This window comes from Triplophysa rosa, unplaced genomic scaffold (genome assembly GCF_024868665.1).
Source record: "Triplophysa rosa unplaced genomic scaffold, Trosa_1v2 scaffold16_ERROPOS6745844, whole genome shotgun sequence".
In the NCBI taxonomy this organism is placed as follows: domain Eukaryota; kingdom Metazoa; phylum Chordata; class Actinopteri; order Cypriniformes; family Nemacheilidae; genus Triplophysa; species Triplophysa rosa.
In genome coordinates, this window is record NW_026634172.1 from 160,375 (window position 1) to 185,026 (window position 24,652).

General features: G+C 37.8%; 2 protein-coding genes across 2 annotated transcripts; one reads left to right on the plus strand and one right to left on the minus strand.

Moving 5' to 3' along the window:
* Window positions 1-14,407: 14,407 nt before the first annotated feature.
* LOC130549746 (translocon-associated protein subunit beta-like) lies at window positions 14,408-21,105 on the minus strand. Its single transcript, XM_057327055.1, has 6 exons — window positions 21,037-21,105; window positions 20,129-20,286; window positions 17,282-17,380; window positions 16,826-16,934; window positions 16,617-16,694; window positions 14,408-14,524 (listed from the first exon to the last, which is right to left on the minus strand). Exons 2-6 carry the CDS (start codon window positions 20,284-20,286, stop codon window positions 14,408-14,410), a joined length of 561 nt encoding a protein of 186 aa, XP_057183038.1. The 5' UTR covers window positions 21,037-21,105.
* Window positions 21,106-21,818: 713 nt separating this feature from the next.
* LOC130549753 (uncharacterized) lies at window positions 21,819-23,811 on the plus strand. Its single transcript, XM_057327065.1, has 4 exons — window positions 21,819-21,845; window positions 21,983-22,118; window positions 22,267-22,437; window positions 22,519-23,811. The coding sequence occupies exons 1-4, from the start codon at window positions 21,823-21,825 to the stop codon at window positions 23,176-23,178; spliced, it is 990 nt and encodes a 329-aa protein (XP_057183048.1). The 5' UTR covers window positions 21,819-21,822; the 3' UTR covers window positions 23,179-23,811.
* Window positions 23,812-24,652: the final 841 nt, after the last annotated feature.

Below are 24,652 nucleotides of genomic sequence, written 5' to 3' on the forward strand. Positions count from 1 at the left end.
AACCATTGTAGCACCACTCCAGAGACACCCAAAGCCTTGAGGGTCGACAAGAGTATGTGATGGTTAACGGTGTAAAGGCGGCAGATAGATCCAGTAGGATGAGTACAGATGAGTTGGAGGCGGCTCTTGCCAGTCTCAGGGCTTCAATGACAGAGAGCAGCGCAGTCTCAGTGGAATGACCGCTCTTGAAACCAGACTGGTTGCTGTCCAAGAGGTTGTTCTGGGTGAAAAAGGATGAGAGCTGGTTACATACAACACGTTCAAGAGTTTTAGCAATGAAGGGGAGGAGAGATACCGGTCTGTAGTTCTCTAACAGAGCAGAATTAAGAGTGGGTTTCTTCAGTAGCGGGGTAATACGGGCCTCTTTGAAGACTGTGGGAAAGCATTATCAACTCGTCTGTGAGGGACGAGTTGATAATGTGGGTCAGAACGGGAACAACCGATGGAGAGATTGCCTGGAGGAGATGAGTGGGGATGGGCTCTAACGGGCAGGTAAGCTGGGTGGTTAGAAGACATGACCTTGGAAACATCATCTTCAGATATGAAGGAGAAAAAGGGGAACAAGCATGTGTCGGGGGTTTGGGCATGATAAAGAGGGCGGCGGCGCAGAGCCCTGAATGCTGATGGTGGTTGTTTTCTTTTTCTTTTTTTTGTCTTTGTATGCAATTTAAATTTTAGTAATTAATTGGTTTAGGGCTTATTTGTGTTTTGTAATTATTCGTTTATGAAAGGTGATTAGAAAGTTGAATTGCACCAAAGTCTATCCATTGAAACCACCTGATTGAAATGATCATTTTAATCAGGTGGTTTCAACAGATACACCTTGGCGCAATGTGAATAATTATCATGTATTATCATATATCTGTGAAAAAAACATTTAAGCAATATATAATATTGTAAAGGGCGAATATACATATAAAACGCGAATGTAAATAAACTGTGGAAAATAAGCTCAATATTAGTGCTTCGTATTTAAATTCTATTACTTAAAACTATGCACAATATAAAACACGGTCAATTTAAGAACAAAGCAAGGTCAATGTTAATGTTACATTAGCTTTACAATAATTAACAACATGAAAGTCGGCTGAGACTGTTTTGCGGGCTGTGCGTGGTATTCTGTCCCATGGGCTCATGGGATATAGAGCTTCTCAAGTATCCGTCACGGAGTACTTCTAAATCTGGACATAACTAGTAAGCCATCCGAGAATTTCTCGCCTATTCTTTTATGATTACTGACGATTCGGACATACTACTCTGTTCAAGTACCGTTTTCTCCTACTACATAGTAGGTAAGTAGGCGTATTCGGACGCAACATTAGTATACGCACGTCCAGATCTTGCGAGAAATAGTCGACCACCAGAATATTTCTCGCCTACTGTTTTGTGAATACTGACGATTCGGACATACTATTCGTTCGCCTACTGCATTTTGCTATATAGTAAGGAAGTATGCCATTTCAGATTCAGCCACTGCTTTCCAAAATTCTAGACATGTGACCAAATGTTCAAACAGCCTTCAGGTGTGCAGACAATTAGGTGCTTAATTGTAAACTCAGACAACGTGACTTTCCACTGAGCTGCTCTGGTCCAAAACTGGTTTCGTGATCATCCACAGTTTTCGCTCCAATACCTCTCACCATACTCTCCCTTCCTTAACCCCATTGAAGAGTTTTTTTCAGCATGCCGGTGGAAGGTTTACGATCTCCAGCCTTATGTCAGGATACCCCTCATTCAAGCCATGGAAGAGGCCTGTGACCTAATTGATGCAAGGTCTGTGCAAGGATGGATTCGGCATTCAAGAAGACTCTTTCCTCGCTGTCCTGCGAGGGAGGACATCGCCTGTGATGTGGATGAAGTGCTATGGCCAGATCCAGCTAGGCGAAGAGATGAGGCTTAGCTGTTTTTATTTTTTTTACTGTAATTATGCTTTTGTTTTGTCTCCACAAATGTTTTTGTTCGTATACTATATTGTATTTAGAGTGTTCTGATTTTCAGTGAAAAATGAAGTGAATGGTTTTCCAATGTGGTGAGAAATAAATATTTTCAGCAGTATACTGGTCTTGTGTTTACTGTTTGGTCAATATATGTATGTACTTTCCTGTAACAATATCTCTAAAAAAATGAAACCCAGATTATATCAGTAGAAGTTTTACAAGTGTTTAAGATTAAGCACAGCAGTGTGTAAGTGGTTCAAACAGAATCCGACTGTTTGAACCATACGGTGTACCATAAGGTACCAAAACTGGGTTTTGTAAAATTATTGTAAAGTTTCGAAGGAAGTGATTCATTTTGGAAAAGATCTGAGATGTTCTGCTAATTGTGTGTGTAGATGACTAGATGTATAAACTGTGTGTAGTGTTTTGAGAAAATGTGCCTAAAATCGTGCCTATAAGCAATCGTAAAAAATTATGTCATCAATTGATTTTTGATGTAATTAAGCCTGACAAGATTGTTACACTGAATGACATTTTAGTGGGCGTCTTCTGTAAATCAGGGGAAAATGTCTGATGTTTATTTTGGAATAAATGAAATTAAACAAGTTTTTTTCTAACAACAACAATTTCAAGCAGTATTACACTTATTGTTTTTATGCTTAAACCCTTTTTCGTCTTTGACCCATTTATATAAACATGTATTGGAGACTCTAGAGACTAAAAATGAGGCAGATACTGCCAAATAACTTGACAGAAGTTGAGTTTCTGTGGGTTCATTTACTTATTTCTCCAGCAGGTGGCAGCATCAGATTTTTGGAAATGACATGCGGCACACTGCAGCAAAGTCATTGGACCAGGCTATCAAAACAAGGCCAAGACTTTTTTTATCAAATCATATGATCACACACTGATGTATGTGCAGGAAGGGGTGTGATCAGCACATTATTGTGTTGTGGGGGTGATATGCCCTGTATGCCCTGTTAAGGGCAAGTATGATCACAGAGACCCCATGTGTGGGTACAGTATGCGCAGGAATAAAAAACACAAAAAAACGATGAGGAAATGAGGAATAAAATCCTATTTTAATTTATGAATAAACATCACTGCAGATCGAGAATCTCTCACATATTCTTACTCTTTGACACTTTTAGCCATGCATTTGTGTTCATGTGTTGTTTGTCACGGCTCTGATGTTAAAGTGTTCACTGCACATGCCTGACTCCCTCGTAACACCCATCCCATCAGTCCATCCACATGCCTGACTCCCTCGTAACATCCATCCCATCAGTCCATCAAACATAAGACATTGAACGACGGAATATAAATGGAAGAAAATTATGGGATATCGAACCAGAGAAGAGTCTCCCCATTTTATTGCATTTTTATCATGGCTTAATGAAACAAGAAATACAATTTTCATTTGAAGCTGACAAGTGCAGATTTTAAAAAGTTCATTTTGATGTCAATATAATTTACATACAAAAAAGACTAATTCATGTCTTTAGTCAGCTGAATATACACTCTGTCTGTAAATGTGATTGCAGTAGCATTTTGAAATTGTTCTTGTGGTTTTCTGTTTGGCTCTTGGGTCCAAACCTAATTTCTTAACTTGTACAGTGAGGGAAATAAGTATTTGATCCCCTGCTGATTTTGTAAGTTTGCCTACTTACAAACAAATGAAGGGTCTATAATTTTTATGGTGGGTTTATTTTAACTGATAGACACAGAATATTTAAAAAAATCAGGGGGAAAAAATGTTATATAAAGGTTATAAATTGATTTGCATTTCAGTCAGTGAAATAAGTATTTGATCCCCTACCAACTAGCAAGAATTCTGGCTCCACAGATTGGTTATGTGCCTATATGGACCACAGATTAGTCCTGTCACTTTAAGAAAGTACTCCTAAATCAGCTTGTTATGTATATAAAAGATGCCTGCCAACAGAATCTGTATCTTCCAGTTCAACCTCTCCAACACCATGGTCCAGACCAAATAGGTTTTAAAGGATGTCAGCGACAAGATTGGAGACCTGCACAAACCTTGAATAGGCTACAGACAGAAGCTTGGTGAGAAGGAGACAACTGTTGGTGTGATTATTTGGAAATAGAAGATATACAAAATAACTATCAAATGCCCTTGTTCTGGAGCTCCCTGCAATATTTCCCCAATGGGGTAAAGATGATCATGAGAAATGTTAAAGATCAGCCCAGAACTACACGGAAGAAGCCTGTTAATGATTTCAAGACAGTTGGGAACACAGTTAGCAAGCAAAACATTGGTAACACATTGGTAACACGCTATGCCACAGTAGACTGAAATCCTGAAGCACCCGCAAGGTCCTCCTGCCCAAGAAGGCCCGCCTGGCTCGTCTTAAGTTTGACAATGAACATAAAAATGATTCAGAAAAGGCTTTGGCGAAAGTGCTGGCACTGCTGTGAGACCAAAATGGACTCCTGTGTTTGGAGGGAGAGAAATGCTGACTATGAGCCCAAGAACATCATGTCTACAGAGAAGCAGTGTTGGAAACATTCTGCTTTAGGGCTTTTTCTCTGCTACAGGTATACAGGATGACTTCACCGCATTGAGGGGCTGAGGGACGGGCCCATGTACCGTAAAATCTTGGACGAGAACCTCCTCCCCTTAACCAGGTCACTGAAGATGGGTCATGGATGAGCCTTTAACATGACAAAGACGCAAAACATATTGCCAAGACAACCAAATAGTGGCTTAAGGAGAAGCACATTAAATGTCCTAGCCAGTCTCTAGACCCTAGTCCTATAGAACCTCTGTGAAGGAGGCTAAAACTCCAATTTGCTGAGCGACAGCCAAGAAACCTTAAAGATTGACAGAGGAGTGGACTAAATGTATCCGGACACATGTGCAAACCTGGTGACCAACTATCAGAAATGTCTGACCTCTGTGCTTGCCAACAAGGGTTTCTCCACAAAGTACAAAGTTATGTTTTGCTTGGGGATCAAATACTTATTTCACTGACTGAAATGCAAATCAATTTATAACCTTTATATAACATTTTTTCCCCTGATTTTTTTTAATATTCTGTGTCTATCAGTTAAAATAAACCCACCATAAAAATTATAGACCCTTCATTTGTTTGTAAGTAGGCAAACTTACAAAATCAGCAGAGGATCAAATACTTATTTCCCTCACTGTACTCATGGCAACCAGCTTTGGTAATTGCTATGATATTCTTAGTAATTGTTAGATTATTTCTTTGTAGTTCCCAAGGAAGGTGTAATGTGTCTTTTTAGCCTATTGATATACAGTTGCCAAGGTGTGGTTGCTATGGTGTTGCTATGTTGTTCCCATGATTTTCTAAAGGATAAGTAGAGTGTTTTTGCAGTTGCTAGGGCATAATGAGTGTTTTAACCCATTACTATACAGTTGCTAATGTGTTCTGGATGGTCACAAGGGTATTGTGGTTGTTAGGGTGTTGCTATGTTGTGGCTGTGGTTTTCTGAGTGATCAATAGAGTGTTTCTTTTGAGTTGCTAAGGCGTGATGAGCGTTCTTTGTCCATTGCTATGCAGTTGCTAATGTGTTCTGAGTTGTCACAAAGGTGTTTTGGTTGCTATAGTTTTGCTATGTTGTTGCTATGGCTTTCTGTGGGATTAGTAGGGTGTTTCTTTGCAGTTACTAAGGCGTGATGAGTGTTCTTTGTCCATTGCTATGCAGTTGCTAAGGTGTTCTGGGTTGTCACAAAGGTGTTTTGGTTGCTATAGTTTTGCTATGTTGTTGCTATGGCTTTCTGTGGGATTAGTAGGGTGTTTCTTTGCAGTTACTAAGGCGTGATGAGTGTTCTTTGTCCATTGCTAAGGTGTTGTGGGTTGTCACAAAGGTGTTTTGGTTGCTATAGTGTTGCTATGTTGTTGCTATGGCTTTCTGTGGGATTAGTAGGGTGTTTATTTGCAGTTACTAAGGCGTGATGAGTGTTCCTTGTCCATTACTATGCATTTGCTAAGGTGTTGTGGGTTGTCACAACGGTATTTTGATTGCTATAGTGTTGCTATGGCTTTCTGTGGGATTAGTAGGGTGTTTCTTTGCAGTTACTAAGAGTGTTTTTCATCCATTGCTATGCATTTGCTAAGGTGTTGCTACACTGTAAAAAAATCCTGTTAATTTACATGGAAATTTAACAGCAAAATTCTGTTTTCATTTAATAGCAGTATGTTACTGTTTTATACAGTGCATTGTGGAAAGACTTGTTCACTTCAGGTTAGTGGTCGAACAACCACAGTATGACACTGTTATTTAACACCATTATACCATATTTTCCTATCTGCGCCATTTTGGATTATCAGCATGAGGTACGTCTGCACCTTTATCTATGGTTGTAATATCTTTAAATTAAATGTTAAATCTTAAATATCCAGTGAAGTTTTTATTATTTAATAACATTTCCTGCTTTAATCAGGCAAAGTATTTCTGAAAACAACGCTAAAATATGCTGGTTAGCGGAAAACTTCTGAAACAGTGACTGGGTAGCGTTATCTTAAACAGGAGATTCAAATGCTCGTGACTAAAAGGTAAGAATTACCCTAAATTTAATCCAACCTGTACGTTTTACTAATATCTGTGTAAAAGATGAATCGGGAACGATCTAAATCAATCAGATTCCCTCTTGTCATTGTAAACCTGTATAACTTTCTTTTTTTCTGCAGAACACACAGGAAGACATTTTGAATAATGTTGGTAACCAGCCCCCATTCACTTGCATAGTTTTTTCGTCCATACAATAGATGTGATTGGGTGTTGGCGCTGTTCGGTTACCAACTTTCTTCAAAATATCTTCTTTTGTGTTCTACAGAAGAAAGTCATAAAAGTTTGAAATAACCAGAGGGTGAGCTAATGATGACAACATTATTTTATTTTGGCGAACTATCAATTTAAACCTTTTTGTTTTTTAATTGAATGTTTTTTTATTAACTTTTTTCGTTTTAGGTTAGTGACATTGATTTGAAGCTACATTTGTATTTTATGTTAAGGCATTTATAATGCCTTATTCTGTCTTATTTGTTTTTGTTTAGTTGCTTTACGAAAGCCATTTTTGAATTTTTATACGTTATGGGTGCTTTTTTGTTGCACCATAGTTTGTGCATTAAATATTACAATGATGGCTTGTATTTTTGCCCATTTTATGTTTATGGCAAAACATATTTTATTTAACAAACAAAGCATATAAAATCTGATGTTGAATAGGAATAAAGAAAAGATGAAAAAAGAATAAGTTGGCTTCATTTGTTTTTTATCCACAAATATAAAATGCAGGGTATAATTGCATTACAAATAAAATAAATTGACTACTACTAGTATGTAAATTAACAGCTGTATGATGCTAAGTAACATTAGTTTGCTGTTCTTAAAACAGTATCAGGCCTGCTAAATAACAGTTGTATGCTGTAGCTAATAAAACAGTATCATGCTGTTAATTCAAATAACAGTAACCCGCTGTTATTTAACAGTATAAAGTTGGCAACCACAGCTGCCAGTAGATTACCGTTTTTTACAGGATAATTTTTTACAGTGTAGATTATATTCTCTATGGCTTAGATCCCTCCTTCAATGAGGTTTGATGAGGTTCATTGTCATTTGGGTAAAAAGATAAATATCAAAAGTCAGGTCACATTTAGAAAAGCATTAGCACAGCTGTACAAACTGCGTGGTTTGAGTTATCATAAGGCAAAGCACAAACAGTGAGATACATGCAGAAATTTAAATTAGGGCTTGAGTAGTAGTTGTGCCTGCTTTGAGTATACTGTAAATATGTTTCAGTGCACCATGGTAGATACTGTATAATTTACATAAATCTTGATGTGGTTGAAATGGGTTTGATATATTGCATGAATGATTCTGTTTCGCTGGTCTCGGCAGATGTCTCTGTCATTTGTCACTCATGGTTGAGGTGTCAGCACTAACCTGACTGGATATTGATTTCTTACACTTTTTCCTAGAGCTGTGTCAGACTCTTTTTTTTATCATGGGAGCACGTATAGGATATGAATCTACTGAATTCACATTCACCTGTTCAGCCATGGCATGAATTGTTTTGAGGAAATCTAGCATGTCAGACATGGGCCGTACAAGCAGATTTTATACACTTATTTATAAGCGCAAAGTTGGGTCTGAAACGTGAGTTTGAGCTAAGAATCACAGAATCAGACAGGTGGTTTTCACAGGGCTACTGTCATATATTTGGAGTGTGACAGCATGAATGAATGACCTGACCTTATTTTAATGACATAACTTCTAGAAAGGAGTGCATCCTGTTACACTGATTACATTTAAATGTAATGTATTCTGCCCTTATATTATGAAGTATACTGTAGTATGCTTCAGTACAGATTAAACTATGCGCGGGGATGCGCGAACCGCGTCACATCACCGCATAAACGAGGGGTTCACACCTGACCCACTCGTGCATACAAATGCCGTCATACAGAACGCAAAAGAGTTGAAAAGTTTATGTTTCTAACTCCACACCCTTCGTGTGAGCCAAAAATAATAACATCCAGACGCGACGTAACCTCACTGACGCAGTATTAAAACGCCGATTAAAAACAACACAGAGCGCGTACTGCGTAAACGCCCCCTAAACGCGAGTCAATCCACCCCGAGCCACTGAAGGGTGTCCGTCCTCCCTTTACAGTACGTAACCATGACAACAGCCCCGGATGGTGGAGGGCGAGGGTAGACAGGTGTTGGGTTGCGCAGAGGAGAGACACCTACGCGATCGCTCCACACTTTCCCATGTATCCTGCCTTCAGCATCTTCTGTACGCGAGGATCTTTATCGGGTAGCAGCATGGTGCATCACTCTGGATCCATACAGTCCTTCAAGCAGCAGAAGGGTCAGTGTACGCGCTGGTTTTGCTGATGTTTATGTGATAACGCGGGGTTTGGGGGAAAGTGTGGCGCTGTAGTTGGTGTCCTGGTTTGGAGATGCTGTTATATGGTCAAGTTTATGGTAAAGTGTTTTGCGCATATCATTTTTTCCCAAGGTGCCATTGGAACGTAATATCCTTTAAATGAATAGACCTCGGATGAAACGGTATTGTTTAAACGCATTGTCACAGATTTGAATGTTTATCATAGGAGACGGTATCCCATCCTAATAGGATTCGTTCCTTTAAGAACACAATGCAAATGAATATCTATTTTATTTAATTACATTATTGATATTTTATAAAAAATGTTTTAGATAGAATTTCCGGCAGCATTCTCTTTGGGTTTTTTCTGACAAGGGGAACAATATCTACTGAATGCGTCAGTGGAGGGTAATTCCCTGCAGAGAGAGATTCCCCTCGCAATGTAGTGTCTACTTATCAGTGCTTTGTAATAAAACTATTATTTTATGCATCTAACGCAGTTTTATTGCATTGGACATTTTTTGGGAACATTTCAAGGAACATTTCATTGGAACAATTCAAGCTGTTGTTTATGGATGCAGTTTTGGGGATATGTAACATGAACCTTACATTAGGCTACTCATTCTGGCATCTTGACTCTGGGTTATGGGAAAACACTTTCCATTGATCTGACTCCATCTTGCTTAATGGGGCCGCCCCACACGCACCGAGTGGTCATCTGCCCAATAAATCGCATTATGCTGAAAAGCACTACCCTCAGGGTAATTCTGGCAGACGTGATCATTTGATTACAGTGAGATAAAAAGAAGAGAGCCAATTTTGATGATTTTAGCAGCTTGCTGTGGGATGTGAGGGAAATAACTTTGTTGCAATTTTGTGACATTGCATACATAAATTACACATTTTTAATTAATACATTTTGGTTCTTTTAGAGTAGGGTAACACTTTACAATAAAGTCGTATAACTTAATGCATTAACTAACATGAACTAGCAATGAACAATACTTCCACAACATTTATAAACCTTATGTTAGTTTTAACATTTATAAATACATTTAAAAATCAAACATTGTAACATTAGTTAATACAACATGACAATAATTGTATATTGACATTAACAAGCCTATAGTCATTTACTAATGCTAACAAGTACAACCTTAAAGTTTTACCAGCAACACATAAATCAGGAGACCATGAACAAACTAGCTGTGAATATCAATAAAATTTTATGACTAACATTACAGCGAGTTATTACGGTTTGAATTGGCTATTCATTAAGGGAAATGAGGATTGCATTGTCACTGAGAATATTTGTGGACATTTCAATCTAGTCTCATGGCAGTTCGTGGCATAGGCACAAAATTAGGAATTTATTGATTCGTGTTCATTGACACGAATTTCCCATTTTTTGTGTCACTCAGCACGACTTTTAATAGACAAACCACGCGTGTACGTACATTTATATTTATAACCTGATATTGAAGTCGTACATATTAGGAAGCGGATAACCAACATCTTACCTCGTCCCAAATCCTAAAATCTAAATTTTTTGCTAAAAACGTGAGTTTCACGAGGTGGCAAAGCAACGATAAATGACTATTCTAAACCCCGCCCCTAAACCTAACATCACAGGGCCAAAGTCAAATCATAACATGACATCGTAGGAAATAGGATTTCTCAGGAATGAGCCACCTTGTAAAATAGGTTTGAATTCCCATCAGATTGCGTTGATATTCATACATAAGATACCACATATTAAAGTAAATTAGTGTTATGATTCTAGCTTATGTTGTCTCTTGTCAACTTTGGTTATTTCCTGTCTTATACCCTATTTGTAGTCATTTGTAGGTGTGTCTTGTTAGCTCCTCTTGTTACCACGTTAGCCTGTGTATAAAGTTCTCCTTTGTTTCTCTTGCGGTTTGTCAGTCATTGTTTTGTTGTAGAATACTCCTGAGTCTCCTTGTTTAACCTGGATTACCTGTGTTGTTTATTGTTAATAAATTGTGCTCTTATGTGGATTCAACAAAACGACTGACCAAACGCAAGAGAAACACAGGGGAACTTTATACACAGGCTAACAAGGTAACAAGAGGAGCTAACAAGACACACCTGGCGAGACTTATCAACATTAAAAAGACAAATGACTACAAATAGTGCACAAGACAGGAAATAACCAAACTTCACACAAGACAAGAGACAGCATAAGATAGAATCATAGCAGTTCCATTGAAAGTCATGCTGGGTGACAGGGAAAAAGGGGGAAATTCGTGTCCATGAACACGAATCAATGGATTACAGTTCGTGACAATGTCAAGAGTTCCTGTGAGACTGTGTTTTAGTGGAGTTTTTGGTGTTGACTTTTTCCCTCTGTGGAACACCAAAGTATACAGATGTGTAAGAGTTTTTTGATAAAGTGTAAGTCATTCTGGAAATGTCTTAACGAATCTTTTTGGAGAAGGGAGTAGTTATAGAGGTTTTTGAAATGGCATAAGGGTGGTGGTATTTATTTATTAAGCTCTGAAAACTGAACAAATGCCAACAAACTGAAAAAAAAAATTACAATGTTTTTAACAACAACAAACAAACATATAAATAAAAAAGTAATAAATTAATTAAATAAAAAATGAATTTAAATAATAATGATAATTAACACATTATTATAAAAATAATATTGCCCCAGCATGAATTCCTTGTATTTATTTTAGTGATCTGTAATTGATTTTTTCCCCTAGCAGTTTTTAATTGATAAAGATTCTTTGTAACAAGAAATTTAATAACGCCAGCGGTAACATTAACAATAAAACTGTAAAGTTTTGTTGAAAAAGCTGTTGCAATAAATGTAGAGTTCACAGATGGGTGTGTCTTGCGCTTTAAGCCCTGTGAGAGTGGCATTAATTTATTGTGCCATTCCCCATCCTGTTTCTCTCTCTGCCAGACGTGAATTGGTGATGGTCATTAGCTATCGATCTATGAGCGGATACGCTGATTATTGCAAGCATTAGAACTGCTTTGACTCACAGTTAATTATTTAGGACTCTTGCAGTCTGCAAGGATGCAGGAGAGGTAACTGCCATGGCTCTCATGAATTTTCAATGGACACTATTACCTGTTTTGCCTGTAAGTAGTCATTTAGTAGCTTTTATCCAAAGCAATGTTTAGCACACTTCCTTTAGGGCATACTTCTGAGATAACTTCGAAACGATGGGATAGGGGATAGTTCATATGATGGAACCTGCAACTTCTGGCTACTAGTCCTGCACTTATTTCCTAATCAATCCCACAGGCGTATGAGAATATATTACAGTAGGTGGTGATAACTAAAACATCATATTGGAGCCAACAATGAGACGAATGCAAAGATCTGATGTTTTGAAACTTTGTGTTACTTTGACCTAAAATCAATTTTGTCATTTATTTTATTTTACTTTAAATATTTATTATTATTTATTTATAATCAATATTTTATAATATATTTACTTATTAAATTACTATACAATATTTATTTCAAATGTTCGGTGAAAGAAACTTTTAAAGGAGACAGACCTAACGCAAATTTTGTTCAGATCTTTTAGGCTCTTGGTTAACATCATCCAGTAGCCTGCAGACTAAATGGCATAAGTGGTACAGTTTAGTTGTATAATGCAGTATTTGACACCGTTACCGCCAAGTGAGGATTTCAAACCAAACTTCAATCTTTCACATAAAAAGGAGGAGCATGGATGGATTGAAGTATTTAGAGGTGGGTCCATTGATTGTTTATACTCATATACTGTACGTGAATGTCCAATACATGTAGGGGACAAGGTGTCATAACGGTTGATATAATTGTGATATTAATAAGTATGATTATTGAGTTAATTCTGCACATATGATATGATATGATCAAAAATCCTATAGGTCGTGGTATTACATTCATTGGCAAACAAAAAAATAAAAACAATCATAAATTTGACTGGTACAGTGATTGTTAACGTGGACTTTGTTGTCCATGATAATTGAGTAATACTAATTACAAAATAGCACAGCTCTAAAATACATCCATGCAATTCTTAGCTATACCAGAAGAGACAATTGGAAGGTATCCATGACAACCAAGTTATTAAGAATTGGGAATAAGTGTCAGTCAACCCACAAAGTTGGAATGTTTGAAATCCACCATTGCATCGACAAATACTAAATGACAGGAAATAGGCATTTTGCCCTTTTTGTCTGTTTATAATGTGTTTTTAGGGATTTTCCAAAGGAAAATCGACAAAAAAAGCAATTTTGTCTTTATTAATGGCAAGAGCTCTCTCCAACTGGTCAACAGTGTAAATAAACATAGTATGCTATTGAGTCTGGATTATGAAAATGTATCAAACGCTGATGTTTGGAGACTGCAGAGGAAGATGGTTCCCGAAAAAGTAGAAAAGTGGAAAAACTTCACGGTCAGAGAAGGTGAGATGTGATAGGAATAGAGAGAGAGCGAGAGAGAGAGAGGCAAACACACTCTTTGATGTTTAGGCCTGAATTTTATATGCAGGGCTGTCCACATCAAAGCCTGTTTGGCTGCTGACTCGATTTTTCTCACATTATTACAGAAAGCCAAAGTGCCAGGACCAGGGATTTTAAATATTCTGTTCTGAAAGTGGTGGTTATACAATAATAATAGGCATTGTAAGCATGGTGTCATTGATTCTTCATTTATCCAATTATAACTAAACAGCTGTCATTTGTTGCATTATTGTGCAGAACTTTGCTTCACCCTCCACCACCATTAGTTTAGATCCCCACCCGGTTACAGACATCTATAGGGTATGTGGGGAAAGGTGAGGGTTGGTTGATTTACTTCATAGAAGGAAAGAGATATATGCTGTTTCATTCAATTATAGATCTTCACATAGAATTATGATATATAATCCGTTGAAGTTTTCACAATCACCTGCTACTAAGTTCCCTTTCTGTCGGTCTCTCGACGTTGTGTCGAACCGACAGAATGGGGTTTGTCATCTTCTGAGTATTTAGAAAAGGCCAATGAAAATTGGCGAATGAAATTTGCATGCCGGGCTCCTCCCCGGATGTCCGGGTATAAGAGGGAAGCCGGCGTGCTCATTCATTCACCTTTTTGTTCTTCAGAGCCTACGCATCTGGTGAGCTTCTCTACGATCTGGATGATCTTTCTTTCTGCTGGAATCTATGACGTGGACAGCGGACGGTCCCTTCCTGCAGTGACTCTCCCCTGGGCGTCTCGGCAGTTCTGGAGGTGTTCGAGCAAATTTCCTTTTCTAAAAGAGCAAATTTCTCCAGCGTGGCTTGTCCCGCTGTTCTCATGGGTGCAACACACTCATTGAGGAGGGGGACGGACACAATGACTGATTCCAGTACGCTGGGGCAGACGTTGTGGATACGTCCTGCCCGCACTGCGGGTGGTGACGATTCAGACGTTGCGTCACAGGTGGCTGTGTTCCCACGGGACTCAGCCACCACCTCGTTTGCTCCCCATTCCGTGGCGGCAGGACTACGGCCCTGCCGTCCGCTATGGCAAGCAGCGAGGGTGATATGAGGATTACTGTGAGCGATAATCCGCCAGCCACGGCTCACGGACCGTTCACACCTCATTTCGCTTGTCTGACTGAGAGTCATACTTCCTCTTGCTGGAGTACCAGAGAAGCAGAGGAATGCCAATAGATGGTAAGGTCATAACACCAAAAGCAGCCCAGTCCAACTATAACAAAGACAGAGACAATGTCAAAATCATGATACACTACTGTAATATTGGTACTTGTAGGCAACCTAACCTGCTTGTACCAATAAGAGGAGGCATAAAACACAGAGTGACCAAAAACAAGTGCTTTTATTTACAAGTGCCAGTTAGTATTGCAGGAGTATTTACAAATCCATATTTACAAAGTCTGGCTATGCCACACAGTTGGCCCAAACCTAACAACAGGGTTTGCGTACTGACTCATAATGCTCGTAATGCCTCGAGGAGCCTTTAAAGCGGCAGTCCGCAAGTTTTTTGGAGTAAAAATGAGCTAAAACCAATTATTGAGCAAGTACATGAAAGAACGGTGTTTAAAACTGTGTCACTACCCTTGCTGGTTTCATCACGGAAAGCTTGTAATAATGGTTTGTAATTTGCCCTGTCGGGTCGACTTTTCCGGAGATCCTTATTTGGTGTCTTTCGTCTGTGCGTCATTTCGTCACATTCGTCACAGAACGAAGAGGATCCGGCTGCTAGCCCGCGCGTGTATGCTACGAGTGACAGGCGATTTGTAGCGTGTACTCACAACTGCTGGGTAGGATTTCATACAACATTTAGTATTATTTATGGCGGCGTTTAGTACTTTTACTTTTACACGCCAAGCAGTGTTGACATCTGGGGATTCATCATTTGTGAAAAACAAGAAGAACGAACTGAAGACGGTTTACAAAGAAACAGGGAATGTGATCGGACTCGTGTGAAAACAAGAATTCATATTGGCAAGGCATTTCATAGGTGGCGTGAACTCCGTGATCTGAAAGGATTGTAAATGGATGCAGACATCGCTTTATTTCTTCTGAACAGGTAAGACATTTCAATATTTTAATAGATAACACAAAGACCGTAGCGCACTTGTTGTGTTAATACAGACGGGTACAGTTTCATCGGTTGGTCTTTCTCTCTTTATGTTCATTATGATAAATGTAATTTAAGCCCTATTCGCCCGGGATTAGTATTATCTGGGGACCTCGTGCGATTTAGAAATGACCTCCCCACATATGTATTTCATTAGCACGGACTAGTGAAGCCTGTGATTTTACTCAAATTTACGGACTTATATCCCGGATATGATGGCAAGGCTTTGCATATAGTATATACTGTATGGTGTATAATGATTTATGACCGTGCCTGTCAGCATTTGAGACCCACGTTCGGGGATCTTCCGTCCGGTTGGCGTTACGGGAGTTTCCATGAGAAATAACAAAATGACCCAGCACACGAAATAATACCAAAACACTTCAACGCAGCCTCCATTTGCGCTATTTGTGTCTGTTTATGTTCTTATTTGTTTCGTGTTATATCATCTGCCATGTTATCTGTGTTTATTATGCGCTACTGATGTACAGTGAAGATTCTCACTGCTGCACTGTCACAGGCCACGACTCAAAACATCAGACTCATCCGCGCAGTTGAGCAGTGCCGAATCACAACTCACGTAAAGAAATACCGCCGCACATCACCAGCAGTAGCAATTACATACTGAGATGGCGACAAAGAGGCCAATCCTATGGACTGCCGCTTTAAATAGCTCAATCCCCTCCTTTAGGACTAAACCAAAAAAATAATAAGGGAAAAAAACAAATAAATCAAAATAATGCATTATAACGGCAAAAGGTAAACCGCTGAAACACTGAATTATATAAACAGCTGGTACCAACTACATAAAAATACCCACAAGAAAAAACAATATTTACTAGTTCCCATGCTGAACAGTACACAATCTCCCCTCTACAACTAAACAGTTGGTGGGAACGGAATATAGAAAATGGCGACTAACCATGGTTCGGTTTTCACTGTTAGAATTGCGTGATGAACCTGTACGTAAGTATAACTGTTTGGATACGTAAATAAACGAAAATGTAAACCAAGAAATAAACCTTTAACATGAATACTTGCTGTAGTGTTTATTTCCTTTCCACACCCATAAGCCATTAAGGTGTAACTTATTAAACATTCAAGTCTATTCAAACTAAATGTCTCTCGTCACAAGGTCTCTGTGACTACTACAAAACATTACCATTTTAATTTTACATCATTGCTGGGAGTCACTTACGTAATGTGGAGAAAAGCGTCTGTCAAACTCTCTCTGGGCAAGAATGCCTCCCTGACCTGGAGCACTTGTGTAACCAACCTAAGAGATACAAAGAATGAAAATGGCTCAACCAAAATATCGTCAAATGATGGGTTGCACAGTCCATCATTTGTCATGGATTAAAACAACATCAGCCATGTTTATGAATGTTGTTGAAGGATTTCACTTACCACGACCTGTCCACCTTCCTGGGCCAGATAGCTTACAGAAGCAGATGTGAAGTTGAAGTAACCAGCTTTCAGTGGCCTTAGAACCACTGTGTGAGAAACATTACTGGCGCTGTGGACAAGGCGTTAAGGAACATGACCTACTCATGAAAACAGTACTTATGACAGTAAGTGTTATTACCAAACATAAGCAAGAGCAAGAGACAATTATCAGATTGTATGATTGTATGGCTGGTGGGTTGCCTAATGAGATTACTAATTGTAAAGACTACATTCACAATTAAAACTAAAAAGATAAACACTGGAATGAGTGGCATTGTAAATACTATCGCCATACAGTACCATAACATTTTATATGACATTTACATTTATTCATTTGGCATATGCATATGAAATTTGGTCAATGGACAGTGATTGTTTATCAAGGCTGAGTGTTTCAGAAAGTTGGAAAAAGGATACGGAGCAATGCGATCCCATTTCACATTGAGCATTCCTGAAACAATGCCGAAATCTTCAGGAGGGAAGGAGTCATCAGACAGCTCGACCTCCAAAGCAGCGCTAGAGAGAAATGAAAAATGTTAATACAATGATGAACTAGATAAAGTTATCTTATTGTTAGCCAAACTGCTACAAGTAAACAATACCTTTTGGTATAGATAGCAGGACTGTCACAACTATTAAATAATCATCTCATCGCAATCATTTCACATAACCGTAATTATTGTAAATCCTTAGAAAACAAGGGTGCTCTGCAGCATTTTAAATCCACCGTCCTTGGTCTGCACTCACTGATGCACGTTCGAATGACATGTCTTCCTTTTTCAAATTTCGTGCCGCCGTCTCTGGCAAAAATTATGTCAGGTGTCTTAAGTTCAGTTTATGCTCGTGTGTAGGTCCTACGCCGTAGCCTGATGCGCACCGCTCCAAAAATGTAACAACGCATCAACTCAACGCGGACCGCAAGCGCTGTGATTGGTCTGTTTGAACCCCTCCCTCAGGTCAAAAAACTCTGCGATAGATACTTCATTCGGAAATGCATTTGAGTAAACATGACTAAGTAAATTATTTGTGCTTCTGTATTAAACATCTCAAATTTGCAACAAAAGTGACTGTTTACTTGCCGCCATCACTGCTAATGCTTCTCAAACGAGCTGCTTTTTCTTCGGCTCTTGTCTTGGTTACACAAGCAATGCGCGTGGACACTGACGCCTAGTGGTCATTGCCTGTCAACCCGGACAACGACGTAGAAGTATAAATGAAAACCGACACATAGGCTACGGCATACAGGCTACGGTGTAGGTCCGACGCTCAAGTATAAACTTACCTTTAAAGTGGCAGTCTGTAAGAATGGCCTCTTTGCTGCAATCTCAGTTTGTAATTGTTACTGCAAGTGATGTGCGGAGGATTTTCTTTACGCGAGTTGTGATTCGGCACTGCTCAACTGCGCAGATGAGTCTGATAAATGTAGTCGTATGTCACGTGTGGCCTGTGACAGTGCACCGGTGAGAATCTTCACTTTACATCAGTAGCGTATAATAAACACAGATAACATGGCAGATGATACAACACGAAACAAATAAGAACATAAACAGACACAAATAGCGCAAATGGAGGCTGTGTTGTAGTGTTTTGATATTATTTCGGGTGCTGGGTCATATCCATACCTGCCAACTAGGGATGCCACAATTCTCAATATAATATTGAACCGTTCGGTACGACCTCCACGGTTCAATACGCGTAATAATTAATAAGTGAATTGAACCAGACAGAAGATCCGCGATCACGGGTCTCAAATGCTGTAAGGGTACGATCATATATCATTATACACAACAATACTATATATACACAAACTATACGCAAATCCTTGTCATCATTTCCCAGAAAATAAGTCTGTAATTTTTAGTAAAATCACAGGCTTCATTTATTCCGTGCGAGTGCACCACATGAAAGACAGATGTAGGGAGGTAACTTCTAAATCACACGAGGTCCCCAGATAATACTAATCCCGTGCAAATAGGGCTTAAATTACATTTATCATAATGAACATAACAAAAAGAGAAAGAACAACCGATGAAACTGTACCCGTCTGTATTAAAGTGGAAGTCAGTAAGTTTTTTGGATAAAAAATGAACTAAAACCAACTATTGAGTACATGAAAGAACGGCGTTTAAAACTGTGCCACGGAAAGCTTGTAATAATGGTTTGTAATTTTCCTTGTCGGGTAGTGTTTCTCTGGAAAATCCTTATTTGGTGTCTTTCGTCTATGCGTCATTTCGTCACATTTGTGAACAGAACGAAGAGGATCCGGCTGCTAGCCCGCGTGTGGATGCTGCAGGTGACATTTATTTATGTATTATTTATGGCAGCGTTTAGTACTTTATCTTCAAACGACAAGCAGCACTGACATCTGGGGATTCATCAGTTGTGAAAACCAATAAAGTACGAACTGATGAGCGTTTACCAAGATAAAGGGAATGTGATAGGACTCGTGCGAAAACAAGAATTAATATTGGCAAGGCATTTCAAAGGTGGCGTGAACTCCGTGATCTGAAAGGATTGAAAACGGATGCAGACATGGCTTTATTTTTTCTGAACAGAACAGGTAAATTAATAATAAGTTTAGAAGTTTTTAAAAAACTTACGGATTGCCACTTTAAATAAAAAACAGCGTTCATTCAACAGACTGTGATTTTAACTGCAGTTGAGGCATTACGCCACAATGGGGGCGCCGTTTCGTTATCAGCACCAGTGAGGCGCTGAAGAGTCGCAGTACAAGAGCAATTAGGAGGTGTATTTCATGGCTGTTCAGGTGAATATTGTTATTCTTTTGCATCCAAGCACGTTCAATTTATTGAAAAGGTTCCTTAAATTAACCTGCTGTACATCATTGTAATGTTTTAATATGCTCGTGGAATCGGCGTTATACTGTAACGTTACACAGCGAGTTCGCCAGTATGAACGCACATTGTGATCAGAACGACTCCTAAACGAATGACTCATTTGAATCGAATTGTTTGAACAGTTGACACTTAAGTCACTAGCGAATATAAGAGAACAGTGAATAATTTAAAGCTCAGTGAACCACAAGAGATCACAGGATGTTAATGAGCTTTGCTCATTTATTAAAACTGGTGAATTCAGTTGGCTATTGTGGGCTGAAGTTAGTTGAAATTATAAAAAGTTTATATTTGATTTTAAGCAACATGTCTGTTGGTTGGATACGTTTATGTTTAATATAACTTAATAATTTAATATAACTTAATAATTGGAGCAAATGTATATGCTATTTAGAAAAAATGACAATACCTGGTGCCCACATTGTAGATGTTGTACTGGAGGGTGAGATCTCGTCCCTCAACAGCGTAACGGTTCAGCAGAGATTTGGAGGCCAAAAGTCGAGCCCCTTCCTCTCCTGCTACCAGACCAACCACAGCAACCAAAGCAAATATACAGAGAGCCCTCATCTATGGAAAAAGAGACACATTTAAAGTACAAAACAGACCAGCTGTTAACAGTATATGAGAATAATCATAATTTCAGTTGGCTAAACTAACGGAAAAACTAATTATAGTTCTAGAAAACACTACAATTCGAATGTGGTGTGATTTATAATCGCATGGCAAACTGACACTATACACCATTTTATAATCAAAACACACCCAGTCTCTTATCTCCTTCAGCTGTAATACATAATGAAGTCGATAATGAGTATAAATAAGAAGAATATATAATTCCATTTTGTTCTATGAAAGAATCGTAACTTGCTGACAGTGTGCAAGCATCAATGGATGTACAAATGCACAGTTTTGCTAAGAAAAAGGCATATAACGTTACGTTAGCCAAACACACTTCCGCGGTACAAAGGCACGTTTGTATCTCTCTCTCTCGCTTAACTTTTTAAAAACATGTTTAATGCATTTAAGGTTAAGACACGTTTTATTTAGAATATAGATCTCGGAGTATATATATATATATATATATATATATATATATACAGAAGTATAGAAGTAAAATATATAGAAGATCTCTGATGTTAACATAATGGGATTACGTGTACTTCATTCGTGTGAGAATATTGGAATAATAACTATTCTGCTAACTAAAAAGCTAAAATGAACTATTCAACTGTACACAACTAAAGACCAAAATCATTTTTGATGTATCATTCTAAACTTTTTGTTTTTTAAAAGTAAGATATTAAGCAGATACCTTACCTTCGTCCTGTTAGTTGAGATCTCAAACGATGACGATAGGACAACGCATGCGCAGAAGATTTTTTTAGTCTTCCGCTGGCATGACGTGTCATTATGACGCTTTATATCTAACAACAACTTACAGTGCCATCTACTGCTTCGGCATTATAGGAACTGTCCTAGTTGAATTTAGCATACATTTTAACATGCCCCTATTGCAAAACACTACTTTTGATGCATGGGGAGGCTGGGGCTAGTTATCACCAGAATACTACAGCATGTCAAATAGGTGTCCCAGTATAAGAATTGCAGTCATAAAGTTTAAATAGTGCACAAATTAAGTCTCACAATTTTTGAAAACCTTAGGCCTATAATGTGCATTTTAATGTGCCTATAACAGATTAGCACACATTCACGCAAGATCAAAAATGATTTCAACTTTAAGGATTACCCATCTTACTGCAACTTTAAAACCACCCTTAAACATTCACTTGAGTGAAAAGGGTGACAACTAGCCCCAAGAATTTTAAAATAATTAAAATAAGCCAAAAAACCTAAAAACAATTTAAAGACATAAAACATTTTTTTTCTCTTTGATTATTTTCTAACAACTAAAATTACATTGGGTAAATGGTTGAAGTCAAAAAGGTTGAGATCCATATGGATGGATGGACATCGGTCATCCAATATTTATTTTATTATCAATATAGGACTAATAGGGTGGAGTTCGCACAATGTGCATGGGCTGAAACGTCATTTAGGCCTACTCTTTGAAACACTGCCTTGTCACTCATTCAGAAAGGTGAGATGGCTCCGGCTGCTAAAAAAAGGTAAGAAACTGATATAATGAATCTATGTTGTTTGTTTATTTATCGGAAATGCATTTTGATACCATAAATGAAGAACCTTACATACAGTAAACGAATTTAAATATCCATCAATTAATTCATTCATTTTGCGCAACCAGAAAAAGGTCACCCAACTTCTCGAATTACCTTGAAGACAACAGGGAAAATTTAAAATCGTGTGGGGTTCGGTTAATTTCGCATGTCATGGAAGAGTATAAAAAAGAGCAAAACATGTTTAAAGCACACGTTAATGAGGTATGTGAAACAAAAAAGGCTTCTTATGACATGTACTGCGACAAAAGCTATTAAATCGACATCTATGCAGTGAGAAATATTGTTTTAATTGCTACATGTGGATTTAATTCTCACCTTGATCACTGACCACAATTTTTCGCATTTTAAGATACTTCACAGCATATTTTTTCTGGGGGTCATTTATTCAGACGGACTCACTCCTGACAAGTTTTTGTCTGCAGAGGTGGCTGAAAGTTTACGACAAGAATTTCCAGAGCCATTTGACAGATTCAATAGTCACCTGCCCAAGAGGACACCATTCTCAATATTGTTAGACATGGTAAAATACCGTATTCTATTAGTATTTTAGTTTAAATAATATACATCGAAAATGTTTGTTAACGTATTTTTATTATTTTAGATGGTGCGTAAATATGAGACAGAGGACAACGTTATGAAGGAACTGCGCGATCTCTTGAAAAGGCTGAAATTTCCGCATCCTTATAACAAGCCAGGAAACAAAACCCAACATATTTACACACTGGAATCTACTGTTATTTGTGTTTGTTTCAATAGCGAGTGTCCGTCAAAAAAATATTTCGGTGCTTCTTTGGGTTGCAAAAGAGATGCCAAAAATATTATGATATTTTCCTCGTGTATTAATACATGGCATATGTATGTGTCATTTGCCGTGATGTCATTTACACAAACCCAAGAGAATGGTTTACATTTTCCTGAGCATGTGAAATGTCAGGCACACCTCAGAAATTGGCAAGACAACACCTATATGGAAATACCACCATGCAAAAATTGTCAAAATATTTTCAACCTACCAGGGGAAGACACAAACAAGAAACATTATCCTTATGGCAACTGTGCAGAAACAGAGTGCCTAAGCAAACTCTTGTTTCAAGATAATTCTATTCGAGAGAACACCACAATCACAAACTATACACAGGACAATATGACACAACTAAAAGAGCAAACCGAGAATGATTTGAGAAACAAACTTTCTTCTATACCGTCTATCAGCAGCATGACGAATAGTAATGATCTTCCTGTATTCAACCTTAACTGGTAGAAGAAGGGCTTGAAATCTTGATGTTATATGTAAGAATATTCATAAATCTCTGTTTTATCTTTTTCTTTGGAAAACCCGCTGGTTATTTGAACAAAGCTTGGTCTAAAGACCTTGATTTAAAAAAATCCCCAGAGAACCATATAACACTTTGGAAATCCCATACAATAAAACGAGGTTCTTGTGAACGTGCTGTGCTGTCAAGAGACATTGATGAACCTTTTCTTTTGATGAGAATAAATAATCTGAAAAGATGTATAATTTCAAAATGACAGACATTCATATGATATATTGCAGAATTTCATTATTTTGTCACTTTGTACCCGAAGTGTCTTTATTTTACAAAAAGTTTCTTTATTGTACTTTATTGTGAGATGAACTAAAATCATTGTGTAACCTATACAGTTCATTATGGCTCCAGGTTTGGTACATGATTGAAACCTTGGCAATAGGCCACGGTTGACTAATTCTTTAGTTTTGATTTGACTCGCAAAATATGTTTACAGCAATGCCACACCTGGTTTTCTGTTTAAACATGAATGTGCCTTTACACGCCTATGCTATATAATACACATTGTCTCATGACAATTATATATGGGTAAGGACAGTATACACTGTAAAAAATGATTCTGTGTCATAGTAGATTTCATGAAATTAATTGAGTAAACTTGACTTAATACAATTGTGTTCTTGTTTTTTTAACCAAAATTTAAGTTAAAATTATAGAAATATCTTGGAATTCTAAATGCACAAATAATTGAGTGGATTCAACTTAATTTTATCATGTTCAACCCACTTAAAATTGGATAAAGGATCTTTATTTAATTATTTTGTGGTGGAACTACATGAATTATTTAAGTTAATTTCCCTAACTGAGCAGTGAATTTAGAGTTCCCAGCATGCTCTGCATGCGACAGCATTAGGAGAGTCATTTTTGTGAAAAAGTGCTATTTTATGTGCTTTAGAATAAAATGAAAGACTGGATAGTGCTTATTGTTCAGTTGTCTTTAAGATTTAGAAGATATTCTGTTTGTATTTCTGAGTTTCGCGGTTACCATCTTTCAGAAGACTGGTGCTTGTGCTTAGGTTGTGGGAGAGCTCAAGCTGTTTGTTTTTTCACACAGTGAACAGTAATGCTAATGTCAGTACTGAGTCAACTCTCAGCTTACTTGTACATCATATATGTTATAAACAATAATAAATGTTAAACTGAAGTTAAGAAAGATCAAGAAGTTATCTCCAATGCTCAAATTAGTATTTCTTCTTGATTTTTTAAAGTTTATCATGTGACATGCTTACATATTTTAGGTAATTTTACTTGATTTATTTGTGGAATATTGAGTTAAAAATATGCTTTAAAGTACTTAAAAATATTTTGTGTAATACTGTTACCTTAATTTTTTTAAGTAAATAGCTGTGTCAGTTTTTACAGTATATGATTGAATTTTATTTTCTAATAGTGGGAATGTACATGTTT